The sequence below is a fragment of the Danaus plexippus genome, chromosome 19, assembly GCF_018135715.1.
Source record: "Danaus plexippus chromosome 19, MEX_DaPlex, whole genome shotgun sequence".
Classification (NCBI taxonomy): domain Eukaryota; kingdom Metazoa; phylum Arthropoda; class Insecta; order Lepidoptera; family Nymphalidae; genus Danaus; species Danaus plexippus.
The window spans coordinates 4,057,332-4,073,743 of NC_083549.1; the positions used below are offsets into that span (position 1 = coordinate 4,057,332).

The following is a 16,412-nucleotide window of genomic DNA, read 5'->3' on the forward strand; positions in this document are numbered from 1 at the left end:
TAGCACTAGCTTTATCATAAAGAAAAACAAAAGTATTTGTTAACAAACCTACAACTTGAATAAGCAACAAAGGGATCAAATTGAATAGCAAATATCCTCAAGCATGCATGCATGTATTAGATAATGACAGCATTGACAAGGATAATATATGTAACAGAGTCAATAACAAATTAACAAACAGAGTTATCGTGTACGTAAACAAAACTATTTACAATGCAAAATATACAGAGATGACAGCTGTGATCTAATTTTATACAGAATGACACACATTATATTATATGTATCGTTCAAAAATATTTTTAAATTGCATTCTCATGTCATTTACATATACATTTGTATAACAAATATATATATACTTTTTTTTAATATTTATATCTTTTAAGTTATTTAATAAATAGAATAATTTTTACGAGATGCATTGTGTAATAAAATTTTGTAATAGCTTGTATATAACTCAGTAATTAGATGATGTCGGTAAACCTGTTTGTTGGCAATAATTATTAATCATTACAAATCGTTTACAAATATAATATCATTATTAATTAAATATATTAATAAAACATTCTGTGGAAGTAATATATGAGAATAACACGTTATAAGTAATGTGTGTTATTAATGACCTACTAGAGGCGGCCGTTATAAACTTTCTTTTTCGCCTTTCTATTCCTTTCATCTCCGTTTACATAATAAACACAATATTAACTTGATATAATAAAAAAAAAACAACATGGAGATAGAACGATACGTGTGAAGAAAAAATTTATTACAACATATTGAATTATTAATAGGACTGTATACTCTGTACGTGTAGTGCATAGACAATGATACCTTTTTGTATGTTATATATATGGTTTTATATATATGTATAATTATTTTTTATTACCGTTCCGTTCGTCCTCATTGTCAGAGGCCTGTCGCTCGCCGGAGGAGGTGGTCGCGTACCCTGAGGAGGGTGGTGAAGACCGTCTTGATTGAGACACGCGCTGCTTCTTTACAGGCGCCTCCTCGCTCGCTGGAAATATTACGTACATTTATTAGAGGTCTAAGACAAACATTGAGACTAAAGCTTCGCATGAACACTTTGAATTAAATAATTTAATCTCCAGACTAACAAGACTTATAAATAAATTTAAGAGTTAATTATGCCGTTTGTTGGGAATAATAAACTTATATAAATAAGATACATATCTTATATACATATATTAATAGGATAAAATCTTGCAAAGAAACGATTATCTTTCACAATATATATGTTAGAATATAAGACCATGTTATATAAACCTATGGGGGGACGCCATTTTGGAAATATACAAATCTTACCGGTGCGGTCGTCCTCATTGTCAGAGGCGTGTCGCTCGCCGGAGGAGGTGGTGGCGTACCCTGAGGAGGGTGGTGAAGGTCGTCTGTAGTGAGAGATGCGCTGTTTCTTCGCCGGCAGCTCGTCTCCTGGGACCGACGGCCGCTTGCCGGGGGACGCGCGAGGTGACAGAGAATTGGCGGAGTCGCTGCTCAAAGGCGGTGTTAGATTTTGAGGTTTCCGCCTGAGAATTTATATACATTAGTTTATTATTATTCATATGACACGTAGATAGTAATCATTAAAAAATATATAGTTACATCTTTATAGATATGTCTGTTTTATACAATTATTTAATAGGCGAATTCAATAGAGTAATTTTCATAATAATTATGTATATGTACTATTTCGACACGAACGAACGAACGAACGAACTTTTAAACAAATCGAACTATATAAAATCGTTAGTTGTAAGTCGTTTTTGTTTACTTTATTTATACAACTGTACGATTGTCACAAACGAAAATTTCCGTCACATAAATTGATAACGTTTATATAATTTAAATAGATTAATATCTATAATACTAAGCAGAATAATAAACTTAGTCGACTCGCTAACAAACATCTACATACATTGTATCGCATATTGACTTCCTGTGGAAACTATCATATTACTGTAACGTGACACGTAGAAAATCATAACACAATAGTATACGTGTGTGTATAATGAGATGTTAATAACGATAGTCACCTCTTCAGCATATGTTTCTCTTCTTCGGTGTAGAAAGGCCAATCTTCGTTAACATCGTTCCATATATGTCTACGTAAGTGGTAACAATTGTCCTTGAGCGTTCCGATCTCTGGCAGTATCTTGTTAACCATACTGCGTTCCTTTTCTTTGATACCCTCTGTAATGTTGGTGACGTTATTACAAGTCGAGTTGAGTATTGTATGTATGTAAACATTTTATGACATGTTATATTACCGCTTATGAGTCTTGCGTATAGTTCTGGCTTCTTGAAGGGTTTCAGTGCTAATAATTGTATAAGTCTTTCTCTGGAAAGGAAAAAAAAATTGAATACCTTTGAATATATCTTGTTAATGAACAACGTAGTCGGGGGACAGTAATTGTTGATGCACATTTTATTTTGGAGTCAGATAAGGGAATACCTACCAAGACTCGATATCGAGTTTTGCTAAAAAACTTTATGAACATACAATTTATTATATTTCCGATTATTTTCCCTATACGGTGACATTTATACAAAATAGATTTACTTCACAAAGGTAATGTTTTTTTTTCTTATTCCATAAATTACTTTTAATATTCCTAGATACGTTTTAAATTAAACATAAATAATTAATCCAGCGTCAACCCTACCATTTGTGGCAAAAAAAAAATCTTAATAAAATAAATAAATACGTATCCGTTTATGAGACTAAAACTTTTCTATATAATAAAAGGACCATGTCCACTGAAATATAATGTACCGTTAAAATTTTACAAACTATTACACAATACAAGCGGTTCGTCTTATCCATTCCGTTGCATCTCATCCAGTACAATCGGTTTTATTTTAAAACAATCGACAATCGATTATTTTTCGTTGAACCCGGGCCTTTGTTATTAAAATAGATACATCGATAATATAATGTAAGAATCGTATTATTCGGCTCGGTTGTGCAGCTTAGTAATTCGCATCGGGACCTTGGAGCGTGAGTCACTCAAGCACTAATCGTCATTTAAGCTGGCGTTGTATTGCAAAACCGCAAATGGAAAGCGAGAAGCGTTTCGTGTGAATAGTTGCTGTACATCAATCATTACATATAATTGTTTGTGCATTTTAAATATGTCTACATTCAATAACCACATTTCCTGTACCAAACAACCGCACATTATCTGACTGGTTTACGCGATAACGATAATGTATACTAACATTTGTTATTCACATTGATACCTGTTTAAAAAATAAAAACTCTCAATGTTATTATTATATTATTTTCCATACAATAAAACCTATTTGTCATTTTTTTTTATTTTTTTTTTACGTATTACTCTCACAGCCAAATTAGTAGCATTAAATTTTATTCGAGTAAATATAGCGAAATATTCGTAAAACATGTTTTTACAAGAGGACACGTCATTTTATTGATTCAGCTGTTTTATAGCTACAACACTGATAGAGTATAAATGCGTTTAAATATTGAAAAGAAATCTATAAAAACTAATTTATTTTTATGGTATGTTGCTTTGTAATACATGTTTGTATATACGAAGGAAAAAGGGGAAAGTCCCTAGCCTTCATCGCATCAAATTGTAGTTGCAATGAACTCTGGGATTTCCGACGTGAGATACCGAGAATCACGTTAATGAAATTACGAACAATATTTACACCAAGGTCTTATAAACAGAAATACAATCATAAAAATTAAATATCTTAAGGGGATGGCTACAACTTAATGTAGTATCTACCATGAGTATGATTTAAAAAGATTATTGTTAAGGAGAAGATTATTTTTTACTGTCACTCTATACAGCTTGACTTCAATCCCGCCTGGTGATAGGTGGAAATGAAGACGTAAGTGATAAATGCACTATAACTTGTCTCTAAGACATCCAAATACTACCGGGGACTACTCACTTAAGAGGCCGCCTGGTGAGGTCCGGATTGGGGGGTGGTCGCTGCGGCTGTGTGTGCGGGGGCGCGGCGACCGGGGCGGGGGGCTGCGGCCGGGGCGCCGGCGCCGGTCTCTCAACCCTTTCTACTCTCTCCGGCCTCTCTTGCCGTTCAGGCCTCTCGGGCCTCTCGGGACGTTCCTGTCGCTCGGGTCTTTCGGGCCATTCCTGACGTTCGGGACGATCCTGTCGCTCAGGGCGTTCAGGTCGCTCGGGTCGCTCAGGGCGTTCAGGTCGCTCGGGTCGCTCAGACCGCTCAGGGCGTTCAGGTCGCTCAGGTCGCTCAGGTCGCTCAGGTCGCTCAGGACGCTCAGGACGCTCAGGACGCTCAGCCCTCTCTAACCGCGAGGCGAGCTGAGCCGCTGGTCCATTCGAAAACCCACAGGAGCGTACCTTGACGCGTCTCCCGATATCCGTTTGATTTGGTTTAATGACGCGGGTGCTATAATGTTTAAATAACTTATCTATTATATATTCCTATATATATCATACAAGCTAATGTTAATCATGGTCATTCGTATGTACCATTTGCTCTGTTCGGCCGCTATGGTCCTCGACATACGGTCCTTGGTGGCCTCGTATGAGTCGTCGTTGGCCTGTACTCGCATCCGTCTCGGCAGCGGCCCGCACGATTCCAGGCGTTTGGCGCCACCGCTCCTAACGCACTCGAATGAACCCTGAAATACATACAACGTAACATTCAAACGATGAACGCAACATAATAACACACTTAATAAAAATTAATTATTCTTAAATAAATAAAACCCCGTTAAATTTAAAATCATATAGAAAAATATAATAAAAATATTTTAAAAATATATTTTTCGTTTATATTACGGTATTCAATTATTTTGTAACATTTCTCACTAATGACTACATAAAACAAGATATTAGCGATTATCGGTCCATGCGTGTCCAATCTCGTTTAAGAACGATGTTCTTGTAATTTTAATTTAATTACAAAATAATAAAATGAAAAAAATTTATAAGAAATCATTTATTTCTATAATAAACTAATTATAGTTACAATACAATATTTTATTACTTCGTATCTTTTAAACTATTGGAGTATACCTATTGTATATAGGTATATATATTTTATCAAGAGCAATAAATTAGGTATCTATGTAAATGTGTCAATTAGGTTTGTATTAAAATCATTTGTGATCATATTATTCAGGGCACACGGTGTTGGTGACGTACATGAAGTCACTCTGTCAAATTCGTCGTTCTGAACTTATGGAATCCACCGGTCGGCGACCTACTAACCATAACTAGTATGCTTTAACGTCCTCATATTCTATATAATTTTATTAATACTAAATAATAAATACACTCGTCTTGTAAATTAATGATCAATATTATATTATATAATATTTTCAGTTCTTTTAATCGAGTCCGATATAACTGTTATCACAGTGAAATGAACCTTCCATCGATAAGGTTTTATTTCGCATTCGGTAGATATAAAATATTTTATAAACAACATTTAGTGACACACGTACGACATGATGTTTTAATGTGCAATAGGTACTGTACTCAAAGTAATAATCAACAATTATATAACATTTGACTAACATAACAACGCTTGAATGACATTTTTTGAAACAAGTTTTTTAAATTGAAAATGAATAATGACAAAAAAATCAATGATTCGACAAAAAAATATATACTGTTGAAAATTCTAGAACTAAGTTAAATCTCATAACCGAAAGCGTCTTAAAGTCGTTATCAACGCGGATATATTATAATAATCACGTGTTCTGGCTTAAATATTTATTATCAAGGAACCCACTTATCTTAGATATTAAAAAAAAATATTAGCATTTTATCCTAAAGGAGTTACGAACATATATCAATTCGTCATAGATTATAAAAAATAATAAACAAAATGGCTATAAATGGTTGTAAAACTGAAAGATATGTCCAATATAATATACCTGTGGACCCTCCATTTCCGCATTGCTGTTGATGCTGAAACGAAACGTTGACTCCGACGATGTCCCATTGCTACTACTTGGAGTCGGAATGGAAATTTTCTGAAATAAATAAAACAACAGATAAATATCACACATTATTTAATATATTTTCAATAAGAAAAGATTATTTTATATACATATATCACATATCGCTAATCTATTTTGTATTTAAATGTATAAAAAGGTCGCAATGTTCACCTCTATTGTAAAATAAGACAAAGATTTCCTAGCAATAAAGCAATTTAGATTATAAAATACATTACGGTTAGAGTTCTACAGCACCTGCCCCTAAATATTATTCGTTGATAATGTATACCGAGTTGGCCAAAAGTAAACTTAAAATATGTTCAGTTCATCTATATATTATTTTTAATTCGATTATCTTGAATTTTAATCAACTGTCAAACATGTACGTCACAGACACGAACAATATGCATGATAAAACAATGTTTTTTATTAATAATTAATTATTAGTAAATTGAGTTTAAGTTAACTAAAAAAAGGACGATAATATATTTATTTTGTTTTACATTAAGTAAATAGAGAAATGACTATAATTCTCTAAATTATCGTCGCCATGCACACGATAATATCAAACGAAAGGAAATGAGTCGTTACTAACTGAATGAAAAACTTGTTATCTAATTCCTTTTACATACTTTACTTTGTACGCGCAAAGCGAAAAGAAAACATTTCCATTGGAAATATACTAAAACGGAATATACCTTTTGGTCATTGGGTCATTTACATTCTCATAAGTTATTTTTAAGAATGAGAAAATTTGAGCGCTTCTGGCAACCATACTCACATTATTATCTGAATTATTCACATTCTAAAACAATAGCATTCGTGAGTTGAGGTCGCGTTGTTAATAGGAACACGTATAAACATCTTTACATATCATCATTCATTGTATATATGTATATAGTGGTGTTGTTTCTGTTCGTAATATACTCTGGGGATAGTAACTACTTTCATCGCCTGGAATGGCAACGTCGCGCCTCCACAGTCGTATGAGCAAACGTTAAACGCAGCGTACCGTTTCGACGCAAAATACAAAACACACGCGATGTTTCATTAATTTGCAAGAGAACGTAATATGCGATTGAAATTTGATCGTTCCGTTCCATCTATGTATCTTACTGAAACATGGATTACACAAAAAACTGAATATTAATTTTAAATTTGTTATATATTTTAAGTCGTGCCAGAACTTTAACTAATAGTCCCCATAGTGTATTAACCATATATCGTAAACATTTTATATAATGATACGGTAAATATCGAATATCTTTTCGGCCGATGTGTCGCGCGTCACCTACATGCGTGCCCCCGAGTCGCTTTAAGGTCGCGGACCGCGGGCTGGCGACGTCTGCCAGCACCACAATGCCAGCCAATTAACCCATTAAAAGTGTGTCCACGATCATCATACAATATATCATAAAGGAAAAGCAATCCTTCAAAGCTATCGCAGTTATATTTGTCCTGATATGTGTAATACGAGAGATTAAGGTGAAAAGTTATTTATGGTGAAATCGTTCAGATTTAAAAATAGATTTAGGGGAAACATTTAAATCTACTCATTTCCACTCATAGGTAGGTAATAATTAAAAAGTTCATGTCCTTCAAATCAGAATCTCACAGTGATATATATCGTATAATGTATGTATATATAATTATACTTCTGGCGAGGAAAAAACCCAGTACGAGACAAGAGCAAAGGCACAGCGGGGGAGCGCGGCGTGCGGCTTTCTCTACGGTAGCAACCTCGGCCGATATAAAGAGCGCGTCGCGGCGGAATACTTCGGCATTCGGTGTACAGCCGTCTAGCCCGCCGCATTTGTAACGTTCCGAGGATTTCAGCTGTTGCTTCTTCATAATCCATTGTCGTCCGCCACTAATAATCAATTTTGATGACATCCACCGCATGTTATGACTAATACGATTAGATGTATATTTTAGGTAATGAGTGCAGTCAGTGCAACGCCTGCAGTTAGGATTATGTCAAGGTTGTCAGTTACATTGTTTGTCTTTTAGTGAAGGTCGTTCAAGTCTACGCCTTAGTCGCCGTTGGACCGGAAAATACGGAGGAAATTCCTCTTTCATTTATTACCATGGCGGTACTAAAATGATGTTTTGTACGTATACATTAAACACGACATTAATATTGACGCACAACAATGACGTAGCAGTAGCAGAAACAGCGTAGGTAGTTAGTTTATAGACGTTGATTTGAAGTTAAGAAACTAATTGAATAATTTTGCATCAAATGATTTCCTTAGTTTTTCCGTAGTGCGCAACGACCAAGGCTTTGTTGCTTACCTAATTTCACAGCAAGCGGTACAGAATTATAAAGTGAGAGGCCGACCGAACCGGTTCGGTTCGCTTCGAGATACAACTACTAAATATCTATACCTTGGATTATATAGCTGTTGCTGTATTTATTTTATTACGCGGATATTAATAGAAACGAGCGCTAACAGAGTAGGCATTATAAATTCGCCATATATATTATTTTATTTTATATATATAATTTTTGTGTTACATATTCTATGCGACAAACCCGGACACAGAACGGTCAGCCATACGCCCCAGCCGAGCCAGTTAACGTGTTGTATCTTATTGACGTAACGTTGTGGAGGTGGTATAGGTCGCACAATTAAAAATCAACTTTAATGCCATAGACTTTGTACACAATTTACATTGCCTCGTGACCGTCGCACGTCAGCAGTGAACGATAATAAATAGTTCTCAACACGCATCATAGCGGGAAATCCACGCAGCTGGTCTGTGATCGGCCCAACGTTAATTGCTTACCGACTTGTGTATTATCTTATTTTCTATATACATATTAAACTTATAAACTGGCAATAATAATGATAACTAAATAACATATTTGCGCTTCGATCTGGTAACCTTGCATCTGTTAAATGGAAACTATTGGGAATAATAAATTGTTTATACATATATTTTTAAGTACCTTTTTTTATAGAAATGAATAGTTATCGTCTTAATTTCATTTCATTTTTTCCCGGTGATAAGTATGAACCGTCTAAATTAAATGGATTTTCGCACAATCGTTAAAAGTAACAGGATTTATAAAAAATATATGTATATATAAAAACCGTAAGCAACCGACGCGAAACATGATATTGTTTTCAAACAAGTTTAATACGGAAACAAAGTAAGACCTCCCGAGCATATGAATTATATTAAAAAAACAACATATAGTAGTTGATTTTACTCAAACAATATTTAAAACAAAAAACTGAAAAATAAAAAAAAATGGTCAAACAATAAGTAACGGTAGCCGTCACTTTCATCGCAGACACATTTAAAGGCGATGTGAGCGGGCAGTTATTCGTGAGGTTTCTACAATACTATTTGCATATTCACCGACTTTCTAATAGAATATACGGCCGTCTTGTCGCAATCGTTGGCACTGGTGAGGTAACAGCGATTCGTTTAATTCCGTCCAACAAACGTAAAAAAAAACAGAATTAATAATGTTGAATTGATATAGCGAGTGGTATTTGAAAGCAAGATGGTTTAAATTATCGAGATACTCCATACAGATCGGCTTGAATATACATTGACATCCGTTAAATATTATCACGAAGGTCTTATGATATTCTATATTCGATTACAGTTTCTGAAGACTACTGAACCACGGTTTGCTCACGCTCAAGGAACAGGTTAATTGCTTGAGTTGCGTTCTCCATGTTAACAAAAATACAACACATACGTTAAACTATACAGATTACTTAGCAAACAATACATTGTGTACTCCTCATTAGGTTATTGAACTGTTCCATTATTAATTGTTTAACGTGTGCAGCTGATTAGATATATATGAGATATACATTCACGATGTATGAAAGTGCGTTCTGTTACTGCTTCATTAAATCGATTTTACTAATAAGTAACAATGAAACTAAATACAATACATAAAAATATTTATAACATTTTTAAAACATAAATAATATAATTACATCAAACAAACATTCTCCGGGCGTGTCTTTAAAGGATTCCTTTGCCGTTCTCCTAGCCATATAAGACGACCTTCCGAACAACGAAGGCTGGCCTCTCACCGGCGACGTGATTGCAGGCACGGCCTTACGTCGCTGTCACGAGGCTGGGTATCGAAATATCTGCGTAACGGACCTCTTTCCAGCTATTACCCAATTTAATAGAATTTCCGCCACTTAATGTAACAAATTATTACGATCCAATGGAATTATCACAAACGTTTCATGTCCAGTGTTATTTTTATAAACAAAACTGTTTCAATCGTTAAAAGACGTTGTTCATTTAAGTCTATCAATACTAGTTTAATGTGAATTCTTCTCTTAGAAACATTAAAGACAATGGCAAGTAAAAGGCATGTCTGCGACAGCCGACTTCATTGTGCGCTCATTCATAGCCTGTTACTTTTACTAAACACTTACATTATTACATTTCCATTGTCGAATAGCGTACACTAAATATTAATTTGGGTTCACAAGTTATACGGAATTTTAATTAGAATTACTGTTATGTAAAATATTCACGTGATAAGTTCGAGTTAACATTAAAATATTAATGGTGAAAGGTATAAAATCTGTAACCCCTACTACAGCATTTAGATTAAATTATTGTGCAACCGAGTTTCATAACACGGCAGTAAAATAAAATTAATTTCATACATTTGCATTCGAGTGCAAAATACATATAACATCAATGTATAATTTTTTACAAAAAAATCCTAATTCGATAAATAGAAACTTTGTATACGAATAACGATCTATGCCTCTCTTTCTATACACAATATCGCCAGTATTTAGATCAAGGTGCTAGTGAAGCATGTATTCACGAATCGAATTCTGATCCAAGATATTTTCGCCGATGATTTATATTATCTGTTATTATCGATGTAATAACATTAAATTCATTAAAATATACTTGGTATAATTCCACGTTAACTATCAGTGTCTCTGAATATTCGATTTAGTGAGGTTAAGATAAATGGGTGTGAAGTTTTAATCTAGAACAATCTGTCAGACGCGGCGCCGACGCGCCGTGACGGCGACCACGCCTCCCTATACAATATAAGGGACTATTATATAGATATATAGGTGACTTGATGAATACGACACTGAATATTTGTACAACAGATAAATGTACAATAAGTAAGAATCATTTTCGTGTTATAAATATTAAGAGTGTTCTAGAAAATTTAGTTTGTAAATATTACATACGTAAATCATAACATAATTATAAAAGTTATCATTTTAAACAGCTGTCATGCTTTATCCACAAATAAGAGTTATATATTCCATTTAATTTTAATATCTTCTTAGTAGATATACATGAATTCTTATTTTGTGCATTATTATAATAACAACTGATAGTCATATATGATAAATATAATATTATCTACAGACACATGATTAGTGATTAAGCAAAAAAAAAATATCATATTTCTCTACTATGTGGTAGAAAATATTTTACTCATGTGAAACGTATAAAAATAATATAATTCAAGAATTCTCGTTTAATCCTTACTATAAATAATAAAATTATAAAGTCAATACACATAACAAGTAACAACATATTATTTATAAGCAAAGGACGGTATTATTTTAAATACAAACGGTGAACAGTACACTATAAAGCTGACAAATGGTCTGCGAAACAACTCAATGCTTGAATTGATTCAATACAAAAGTCAAACTAGGCGAGCCTTATTGTTGTTTGAAAGCGGACATCCCAACGAATTGTGACAAACAACCATCATACATTGATATATTGATTAATGTTAGTCTTAGAGGTTTTAATACAGTTACAGTGCAATGAATACCTTTGATATTAGCAACAAATGATTAATTATAAAATGTATCATTCAATTTTAAACCAAAGTTACTTCATTTTTCGCGAATTTAGTTATATATTATAATGAATGTATCCTAAAAACTTATTCCATTATGTAGGCTATGTTTAGATGTCACTGTTGTTTTAATTTGAGTCAAACTGTAAAATTTTCACTTTCGACAAATAACCCATTCACTTTTTGTACAAGTGTGTTTACGGTATTCTACTAAATAAAAACTGTTCTACTAGAACCGAGTAAAATTTAGCTTTTTTAAAAGTGTGTTAAGAACGATATTAGCATACTTATTTTAAATCTATATAAAAAAATAAATTAAAATCGGTATGTCAAAGTTAGTAGAGTATTATATATGTACACAATCGTTAAGGTTTAGTTATAATAGTAATGAAAGAAGTAATACACGCAAGCAGCACGTTTGCCATAGAAAATTTATACCCTAATAATTTGTTTCAACTAAACATAAATAATACGATTTTATCTCATTGTTATATTATTATCGAGACAATTTCATACAAATGTCTAGAAAATAATTTATCTCATATTGGAGATACTACTGAAAGGACTTGTTGTGTAACGGGGTATTACGAGACAGGCGCCTTGGGGGAGAGACAATTGAATCACCAAACTTATTTCAAAACCAAAGACTCACTTAAATATAATAAATAATAATACACAATTTAGTCAAATTCAAATTATATTGGGAAAGAACGATCAAGGCTTCTGCAATTTGTATATAGAATATTTCTTAATCAACAAATTAACATTTTTATAAACATTTGAGAATCTATACAATATAACACGTTATACGAATCTTAATTACCAATAGTTAATGACAAAGTAATTTTAAAAGGGCACCAAAATAAAGCTGCAATTACAATTAATACCTACTTTTCAATTAATTTACTCGACATTAATGCCACGAACTGGTTTAATAAAACAATTGGTAGATCTCAATACTATACAAAATGTGTTTTGGGGCGAAGGCCATAATGGAACCTTGCATACGTATCGCAATGGAATTCAATCAGAGAAACTAATCAACGTCGACAATAGGCTTAAATCTGTTGTAAATTTTCACTTGCAATTCTTAAATTGATACCAATGGAAGGCTAACTTTTACTTGAATTATGTAAGACCTCCCAAGTATAATTTATAAGAGACTATAGTTAACTTTCGCAATAGATCTAAGAGAGCCAGCCAGCTTAGCTTTAGGCTATAAAGTCTGAGACCACAAATTTGTCTAGCCATTTCCGGCCCCTGAACCCGTCATATGAATTCGAGCATATTGCTATTACACTACAAAAAATTTAAACATCTCCTTTGAATCGGCTTATAAACAAGCTCCAAAAAGACGTTTTAATGATAAATTTAACAGATTATGTAGTAAAACTTATAATAATAAAAAAATGTATAGGTGAAAGTGCCGACTGGAAGAATTTCGATCAGCCTGTATATATATTTTTTCTGTGTACTTTTTTTTATTCATAAGCTCTATCAATGACGAATTGCTACAAGTTTCTACCTGTTTATATTTCATATTGACACAGCCTTTGCAATAATTGTGTAATCGCTTTTCATTTTAATATTTTGTAACGACTGTATTCACTTGTTTTTTTTTTATTGCTAAAAAAAATGAAGTATAAAGAATGGCGCGATATTTACATCATCTAACCGATAAGATATTAATATATTTTTAACAAAAACTATCGATTTATTTATACACGACGATAAATTTGTATGCCCCTGGTTTACAATTTTTCATCGAGTGACATTGTAATGACGCAAAATAATTGACCAATGTCACATTGCTAATGTATTTGTATACAGAAAATAGTTTCTTGAATTCTAAACTATAAAGACACTGCGTAGTTATCTGTTGTTTATACAGTAATTTTTTAAGAAGATGTTTCTTGAAAAACTACTAGACCATTATTGATGTTAAGTAGTTTTTTAAAAGTCAACACATGGTATCAATCATGTTTGACAAAAAAACAACTCATAAAACAATGATAAGTATTTTGCTTGGTAACATTTTTGTTAACCTTTAATTTATGTGCACCGAAGAAACGTTCTCTGCGCTTATCGAACAAAATCTTTAAATAAACAAAATTGTATTTCCTATTTGGGTATCGAAAGTTGTATTAGCAGTCTGTGATGTGCGGGCATTCTCAAACACGGTAACTTTCCCTTCTTTAACGGAAAAACAGCATTATGTCAAACGCGTTACGGTCAAACTTACGTACCTATATCCGACTCACCCTTCCGCCAAGAGATGTTTGTTAAAAGAAAAAACCATAAAGATATCCAATAAAAAGGTTCCATATAATAACTAAAGCTATTACAGCGAAATTTCAAATGGTATAAAATAACGGCTGTTGAATATCAAATGAAAATTAGCGAGCTCTAGTTCTCATCAGAGCGACAATATGGCAACTTGCTAATGAGTACATACAACATATATCTTACCCTAAGTGCTGATACCAATATTATCTAGTGACCGTCAAAGGTCTGGTAAAAGGTCGAATGCTATTGAAATTAAGGACGCTGGAGTTTCTATGCATGACTAGACTATTTATACGTATTAAGAAAAGATTTATTGCTGTTTATTTTTTTGAAGTTTGTGTATTTTTCTTACGACATTGAATTCATACATTTCTATTGGATTTTTTCTATATTCAAGATTCATCGGTGTCTGTTACCATGTGAGCTTTATTTAAAAGTACAAAAGTATTGGAAAATTTTTTTGTTCATCATAGTCGTAAAAATGTAATTTAAATGTCAAAATAAACTATTTTTGTATTTGTAAATGTTATGTAGTATGTACTGGAAGGCCTAAACTCTCCGCGAGTTTCTTGTTTTCAATTAGGACGCAAGTTTTATAATTTCAATATATGTATATATCATCGATATGGTAATTCAAAGCTTGTTGATAGACAGACAGCGTTCTCGCTGTCTCCTCCTCTTCCTTCCAAGCTATAAGACTCATTTGTACCTCTCACTACCTCAAGGTTCCACTAGGAGACCACACGTGAAACTGAGATTTCTAAACAGATAAGTGCAAACGCTAAGCTAAACGTTCAGGTTGTGGTTTTCTTCTAGAACCAGTCTATTCATAAACGGAAGCACTCTCCTGACACCGCAATTAACACCACCATCAAGAATTTTCAGCTACTTTAAAATTACTTGCATTGACTTTTAGGAGGATCGCCTTAACATTCTGACAAATATAGAAAATACTTAACAAGCAACATTTTGAAATTCGATATTCCTTCCGTGTTACAAAAGGTTTAAATAAACATTTTTAATATTATTTAAAGTTATATCTCGACAGTTATGTAAAACCTACAGTCAACAAGAACTTTCAACAATTAACAATGTAATCATTTCGGATAGGTAGAAAATAAATCGAGTGCCTCTTTTTGCAAACAGGTGTATAATTAGATAGTTATAAAAGTGAAAGTCAAAGTGGGTTACTAGTCAAATGTCAATCGATGTGGTCAATCTCAAGTGGCGGCGATTGAAATATAAGCTATGTTCATATATGAAAAAAAAATATAAGGGAGGTTTATTTGAATGTTCCAGTGTTATCTATAGGCTGTTGGTATCCAATGGCAACGTTCTCGCTACTGTGAGCAATGCAAAGTGAAAGTGAACAACGCTCACGTAGCCGTAGTCCCAATAAGACGACACAACCGTCCGCATACCTCTGCAATTACCACGAGGAAATCAGAACTGTTCCGCCGGTCCCAGTACCCTCTGTACACACGACTTCAACTTGTATATACACAGAGCAATCAACTTGCAGATTATATTCAATTCTTGTACAAAAAAAGTAAAATAATGTACATTCTTACAGATGTAATTATTAACAGCATGTAACTGTATATTAAAAAGGTCGAATCTGCAAAATTTATATTCAACTTCCTTTCCATATATGATATTCTAACATCAAGAATTACTAACATTATAAATAATGTTAATAAAACCAAAACTTCACCTTTGTGAATCAAGACTTTCCTCATATTTTCATTGTAACTTCCGTGCAACATTATAGTACAATGACTAGTTTATCTTGACACTTGATTCTATGGTTGATAAAATGTTACGGAGATCAAGTTAAAGTGGATGACATCGTAAGAAGTTGTCCTTGTAATGAATGTAAACACTATTGTTTGATCATGTGGCTGTTAATTATAATCTGATAAAGGTGTGCTTGATAGAACATTTCAAACGATTTAGCAATAAAATATATACCGCCAATAGATTGGAATTTGATACAGATATTATAAAGAAAGAGATTACGTGTTTTAAAGTATTTCATATATTATATTTGGAAATTGAAAAATGAAATCTCTGATAGCACAATATTGTGAAAGAGATACTACGAAAATACTTTCAAGCCCGAAAATGTGAGTCATAACAGAAAAAAAGAAACGTTTACATTTTGAACGGTTAAATAATCGTATCCAAAATAATTTACTACACGCAGACAAACATTTTATAACCACAGAGTTATTTTCCTACAAGAAATTAACACGTTTAAAACTATTCTCATTATGCAAATATTTGCACAAATCACGTCGGACGAAA

At 33.0% G+C, this 16,412-nt stretch overlaps 1 protein-coding gene and 1 long non-coding RNA gene across 2 annotated transcripts in view; one reads left to right on the forward strand and one right to left on the reverse strand.

Moving 5' to 3' along the window:
* LOC116767896 (RNA polymerase II elongation factor Ell) overlaps nt 1-16,412 on the reverse strand; it is a 37,521-nt gene that overhangs the window by 9,726 nt on the left and 11,383 nt on the right. The window contains exons 3-9 of the mRNA XM_032658419.2: nt 5,915-6,013; nt 4,500-4,651; nt 3,940-4,416; nt 2,283-2,353; nt 2,049-2,205; nt 1,321-1,541; nt 884-1,012 (exon numbers count right to left, since the gene is read on the reverse strand). Of these exons, the coding sequence (XP_032514310.2) occupies nt 884-1,012; nt 1,321-1,541; nt 2,049-2,205; nt 2,283-2,353; nt 3,940-4,416; nt 4,500-4,651; nt 5,915-6,013 (1,306 nt within the window). The remainder of the gene's footprint in view (nt 1-883; nt 1,013-1,320; nt 1,542-2,048; nt 2,206-2,282; nt 2,354-3,939; nt 4,417-4,499; nt 4,652-5,914; nt 6,014-16,412) is intronic.
* On the forward strand, nt 7,696-10,252 carry LOC133319404 (uncharacterized). Its single transcript, XR_009753025.1, has 2 exons — nt 7,696-7,915; nt 7,991-10,252. It is a non-coding gene; the product is annotated as an uncharacterized LOC133319404 (long non-coding RNA).